General features: G+C 44.7%; 1 protein-coding gene across 1 annotated transcript; it reads right to left on the reverse strand.

Moving 5' to 3' along the window:
- Window positions 1–3,903: 3,903 nt before the first annotated feature.
- On the reverse strand, window positions 3,904–5,080 carry LOC309840850 (olfactory receptor 52E8-like; the record flags this gene model as incomplete). The annotated part of the gene is made up of 1 exon (XM_082683349.1): window positions 3,904–5,080. The coding sequence occupies one exon, from the start codon at window positions 5,078–5,080 to the stop codon at window positions 4,070–4,072; it is 1,011 nt and encodes a 336-aa protein (XP_082539475.1). The 3' UTR covers window positions 3,904–4,069.
- Window positions 5,081–6,291: the final 1,211 nt, after the last annotated feature.

Here is a 6,291-nt window from a genome sequence, read left to right on the forward strand (position 1 = left end):
TTTGGCTATTGTGAATAATGCTGCTATGAACATTGATGCACAAGTATCTGTTTCAATTACTGTTTTCAGTTTTGGTGGGTATATACCTAGAAGTGGAATTGTGGGAATATATTATAATTATACATATATAATCATAATATAATATTTAGTTTAACTTTTTGAGGAACTGCCAAACTTCTCTGTCGGCATTGCACCATAGTACATTCCTACCTGTAGAGGATGAGAGTCCAATTACTCCACATTCTTGTCGACACTTGCTAGTTTTTTGTTTTGTTTTGTTTTGTTTTTTTTTGATAATAGCCATCCTAATGGTTTTTGACAGTTTGATTTTTAATGTATCTTGGTGTGGATCTCTGAGTTTATCCTCCTTGATATTTGTTGAGCTGCTTGGATAAGTAGATTCACATCTTTCATTAAATTTGGTAAGTTTTGGGGCACTTGGGTGGCTCAGTGGGTTAAGCTTCTATTTCCTGTTGAGTTTTTAGGTGATTGGAATGGTATGATACCTATCTAGCTGAACTCCTGGTATCTGACGTCATTTCAATCTACTATTGCTCCGCTATCTTGCCTCTCCCAAGACAGTTGTTTTAATACCTTTGTATAGTAAGTCTGCTGGCTGCGCTTCCTCATGGATGTTTTCTGCCAATTTTTCTTGTTCCTTTGAATGAGCTATATTTTCCTGTTTCTTTGTAATGCCTGTGATTTTTTTATTGTTACTGGAATATTCTGTTTGAGACTTTTCCAAACTACTTTGGCAGAGACTATTCCCTAGTACATGTGATGACTGTAGTCTCCATACCTTTAGTGCATATTAAGTTAATGTTTTGACAGATTTCCTTGAGTTTCAGGAGCTCCCTGTGCAGATTGACTCTGTGCTGGGGTACTTTTTCTGCATGTGACTAGGCTTGCTTTGAGCCTAGGGATCTGTGATGGTAAATTTTATGTGCCAACTGGCTAGGCCATGGTATACAGGTATTTTGTCAAACACTAGCCTAGGAACTGCTGTGAAGATTATTTTTTTTAAAGATGAAATTAACATTTAACTTGGTAGACTTGGAGTAAATCAGGTTACCCTCCATAATGTGAGTTTCCTCATCCAACCAGTTGAAGACCTTTAGAGAAGAAAGATTGAGGTCTTCTAAGAAAGAAGGACTTCTGCTTTCAGGCGGCCTTTGGACTTGAGCTACAATATCATTTCTTCTCTAGGTCTTCTGCATGTTAGCCTGCTGTGACAACTTCAGACTTGCTAGTTCCACAGTTATGTGTGACAATTAAAATTTCTCTCACCCTCTCCCCCTCCTTCTCCCTCTTCTGCCTAACCACCTTTACCAACCCACCGCCCATTCTCTCATTGGTTTTGTTTCTCTAGAAAGTGAGAACCCTGACTGATACAGATTTTGGTATCAAAAGTTTTTCTAGAGGAATAGAATCCTCAGGATGAGTCTTCTGAATTTGTTCTACAGTTTCTGGAATTTGTTCTCTAATCTGATTATATTTAAAGCCACACGACTATTTCTAGTAATAAAAGTACTGATAGTTTATAGTGCGATGTGGTAATAGAGACACTCAAAATACCACCACTGGGTACTCCCAATAAAATACTTTAGGAGGCAAGGTTCTGGGTGATCATGTATATGTTCCACATCAAGGGTATATCCGCTCTCTGGCCCTATGTTATAATTTAGTTTATCTTGGTCACCTTTTCTACAATATATGACACTGCTCCAGTACATTGATGATCTGCTGATTGGAGCTAAAAAGTAGCAACTACTCTAGACTTATTGATAAAATGTTTGTGTGTCAGAGGGTGGGGAATAAATCTGACAAAAACTCAGGGGCCTTCTTCTATAAGTGATTTTTTTTTTTTTTTTTGAGATATGTTGAGATGTTCCTTCTATGGTGAAAGAGAGATTGTTGCATCTGGCTCCTCTTACAACCAAAGGACAGACACAGTGCCTAGTGGGCTTCTTTGGATTTTGGAGGCAGCATGGCATCACATTCTCATTTGGGTGTGCTAGTCTGGCCTCTTTACCAAATGACCTGAAAAGCTACTAGTTTTGAGTGGGGCTTGGAAAAAGAGAAGGCTCTGCAGCAGGCCTAAGCTGCCACATGAGCTGCTCTGCCCCCTGGGCCATATGCTCCAGCAGGTCTGTGGTGTTGAAGTGGCAGTGGCAGATAAGGATGCTGTTTGGAGCCTCTAGCAAACTTTTAGGATTTCGGAGCAAAGTCCTACCCTTCTCTGTTGATAACTACTCACTTTTTGAGAAACATCTTTTGGCTTGCTATTTAGCCTTAGTAGAGATTAAATGCCTCACCATGGGCCACTAAGCAACCTGAGCTGCCCATCATGAACTGGTTGGTGTTGGACCCACTAAGCCATAAAGCTGGGCATGCACAGCAGCATTCCATCATTGAGTGGTATGCACATTGAAGTGTTATGTACAAGACTTGGCTTATGAAGTACATGTAAGTTACTGAAGAAGTGGCCCAAATGCCTGTGGTCCTCACTCCCACTCCACCTCTCCCAACCTGCACCTGTGGCCTAATGGGGAGTTCCCTATGATCAGTAAACAGAAGGAGAGAAGACTCGGACACGGTTTACACATGGCTCCGCACAGTATGCAGGCACCATAGCCCCTTTTTGGGAAATCCCTGAAGGGCATTCTATTCCATTGACTATTGTGGAAGTCCTTTAAGTAGGGAGTTCACTTTTAGGTAGCTTACAGTGGCTGTCATGAGAAGAGTGGCCTAACCTATGGGTTTGGGTCAGACTTAAGTACCCTATCGGTCTGGTTTGGTCTTTGGGTCAGACTGGGCCCCAGGAGAAGACCTGGTCTGGGTGTCTGTCAGACTAACTGATCCTGGGCAGGACCTGACCTGTTTCTGTGGGCTAGTTGGATACTTGGGGTAGGCCTGACCTATGTGCCTGTGTCAGATTGGGGATATCAGGCCTGGGGCAAGAGGAAAGATTGAGACTGATAAGAATCTAGAACCGAACTAGTGTGCTTGGGTTAGACTGGAAACCGCAAGGCTGATCTGTATATTTGGTCTGGCTGGGTGTAGGCTGTATTTGGGAGAGGCTGGGCCCCAGGGAAGGGCTTGGCCTGTTTATTTATTCCAGGCTGAATGTTCAGAGTGGGTTGTGGTCTGTCTGACTTGCTTTGTACAACTTCCAGTGGGGCTCTATACATCCAGATATCAATTGGGGCTTTCTCAGGGAGAAGAGGACAAAAAAAAAAAAACTAAACAGAAAGATAAATAGGTAATGTGGCACCTGTGTGGCTTGGTTAAGCATCTGACTTGATTTTAGCCCAAGTCATAATCTCAGGGTCATGAGAAAGCTCCACTTTGGGCTCTGGGCTTAGCATGGAGTCTGCTTGAGATTCTTTCCCTCTCCCTCTGCCTATCTCTCCCTGCTTTCTCTCCTCCTCTCTCTCTCTCTTTTTTTTTTTTTTTTTAAGATTTTATTTATTTATTTGACAGAGAGAAATCACAAGTAGACAGAAAAGCAGGCAGAGAGAGAGAGAGAGGGAAGCAGGCTCCCTCTCAACGTGGGACTCGATCCCAGGACTCTGGGATCATGACCTGAGCCGAAGGCAGCAGCTTAACCCACTGAGCCACCCAGGCGCCCCTCTCCTTCTCTCTCAAATAAAATAAATACTTTTTTTTAAATAAAAAAAGAATGACAGGGGCACTGGGTGGTTCAGTTGGTTAAGCATCTGCCTTCTGCTCAGGTCATGATCTTAGAGTCCCGGAATTGAGCCCTCCATTGGCCTCCCCACTCAGCTGGGAGGTGTGCTTCTTTCTCTCCCTTTGCCCCCACTCATGCTCTCTCTCTCTCAAATAATAAATAAAATAATAAAAAATAGATAGGTATAAGTAATTTTATTATTGAATGGAAATAGAAAAAGCATTCTAAGAATTCAAAATCAATAGTTGGCCAACAATGGACCTGCTCTTGAGCCCATAAGCTCCTCATGATTTCAGCCTATCCCTCAGTAAAGCCTGCTTCTTATTCCCAGAGGTCACAGCCCCGATTTCCCCAGTTTATAAAGTCCTCTCACCCTGGCTATTTCCCCTCCACTATCATGTTTTGCATTCTCTCTGGCTTGCCCCTAACTTCCTGGGCTGATTTCTTGCTATAGAACATCTTTTCGACATGTTGTCGGATCTCCCTGGTCCTCACCCCATAAATGACAGGATTCAAGGCTCCTGGGAGCAGCAAGTAGATGGCACTGAGCAGGTTCTGGACATCCTGAGACACAGTCTTGGCTACTCGGAAGACAATGGAGGTGGAGAGACCGGAGAGGTAGATAGTGAGGATGACCAGTAAGTGGGAGCCACATGTGTGCAAGGCCTTGGCTCGGGCTCCTCCAGAAGAGATCCGGAAGGCAGCATAAATGATACGGGTGTAGGAGGCCCCTAGCAGGGCTAGATCAAAGGTCACGGTGACCAGCCTCATGGCCAGTCCCAACTTACTGTTGAAAGTCAAGTCTCCACAAGCTATGCTCAGCAGTGCAATATACTCACAAGTGAAGTGGGGAATCACCATTGTCCGGCAGAATCGAGCTTGTGACGTTAGCACCACCAAAGGCACTGCCACTCCTAGGCTCCGTGTCAGGGCAAGAATGGCCAGCACAGCCAGCAGTTTGGAGGTCATTAGGTCAGTATAGCGGAGTGGGTGACAGATGGCTATGTAGCGGTCTAGGGCCATGGCCAGCAGGAGGTTGTAGTCCAGAAGGAGAGTGAAGTAGATAAAGAACATCTGAGCCAGGCAGCCATGCAATGATATGGGGTTAGCATAATGCACAAAGCCCTTCAGCATTTTGGGCATCACGGCAGTGGCAGCACAAACATTGACAGCCAGGAGCAGGGCAATGAGTAGGTACATAGGCTGATGCAGGCTCTGCTGGGCCACCACTGTGTGGATGACCAGTGCATTGGCAGAGATGATGGTCACATAAAGGAAGGTAAGGGGCAGGAACAGGAGGGGCCGCCACTCTTGCAATCCAGGGAAGCCTATCAGGAAGAAGTTGGTGTAGGAGGTGTTGAAGGTGCTGGTATTTCCATCCTCACCCATTAGCTTTGGCCCTGGGGTTGGCCCCTGGAGTGGGGATCAGACTCTTAGAACAAAATGGTCAATGGAAGAAAGCCTATTTATTTATTTATTTATTTCCTTCCTTTGTTCGTTCCTTCCTTTCTTTCATCCTCCTCCTCCCCCTCCCTCTCCCCCTTCCCCTCCCCTTCCTCCTTTAGAGAGAGGAGAGAGAGAGGGAGTGTGCATGAGTGTTGGTGGGGGGCAGAGAGAAGGAGAGGGTGAGAGAATCTTAAGTAGGCACCACACCCAGCATGGAACCTGACACTGGACTCGATTTCATGACCCTGAGATCATGACCTGAGCCAAAATCAAGAGTTAGACACTTAACCAACTGATCCACCCAGGTGCCCCCACTTAACTTGAACAAGGTCGGTTTGTGCCTGTCACGTGAACTATAATTTGCTCTCCTCTTTTGCATTTTAGGATCACTCAGGTAAATACTCAAGGAGCTTCTTGATGCTAAAGCACTCAAGAAAGGAATGCTTTTTCACCTTGAGGCAGAAAGAAATTTCTGCCTCAAGGTAGGGCAGAAAGTGTGAAAAAGACTATGAGAATTGAGTAGATCAGTTAACTGGCTGATGAAAGTCTTGAGAGAAATTGAAGAGCTGTTTTGAGAGTCACATCAATCAAACTTAAGAGCCAGTTGGAGGGGCGCCTGGGTGGCTCAGTGGGTTAAGCCGCTACCTTCAGCTCAGGTCATGATCCCACGGTCCTGGGATCGAGCCCCGCATCGGGCTCTCTGCTCAGCGGGGAGCCTGCTTCCTCCTCTCTCTCTCTGCCTGCCTCTTTGCCTGCTTGTCATCTCTGTCTGTCAAATAAATAAATAAAATCTTTAAAAAAAAAAAAAAAAAAAAAAAAAAAAAAAAAAAGAGCCAGTTGGAAGTGGAGAGAGACAGAAGAACCAACAGTAATTTCGAGGGGTTTTGTCGGTTGTTGTTAGCTAGGATGACTGCATTGACGCTCCTAAAACCTGAGAAAGGAGCAACAGGGCTGGGTTGCTAGTAGGTACAATTAATTAATTGCATTTGGATGTGGTGAGGACTCATAGATGAAGAGATGCCCCATCAACATGCCCAGTCAAAAATACGATGGAGTGTGATGAGGGATTAAGGCTGGAGATGACTATGTGAGGATTAGCAATTTTATAAAGGGCATGAGACAAAATCCTAAAATGCAGGCGACAGTGAGCAGCC

Source organism: Mustela nivalis (assembly GCF_964662115.1).
Source record: "Mustela nivalis genome assembly, chromosome: 9".
Classification (NCBI taxonomy): Eukaryota; Metazoa; Chordata; class Mammalia; order Carnivora; family Mustelidae; genus Mustela; species Mustela nivalis.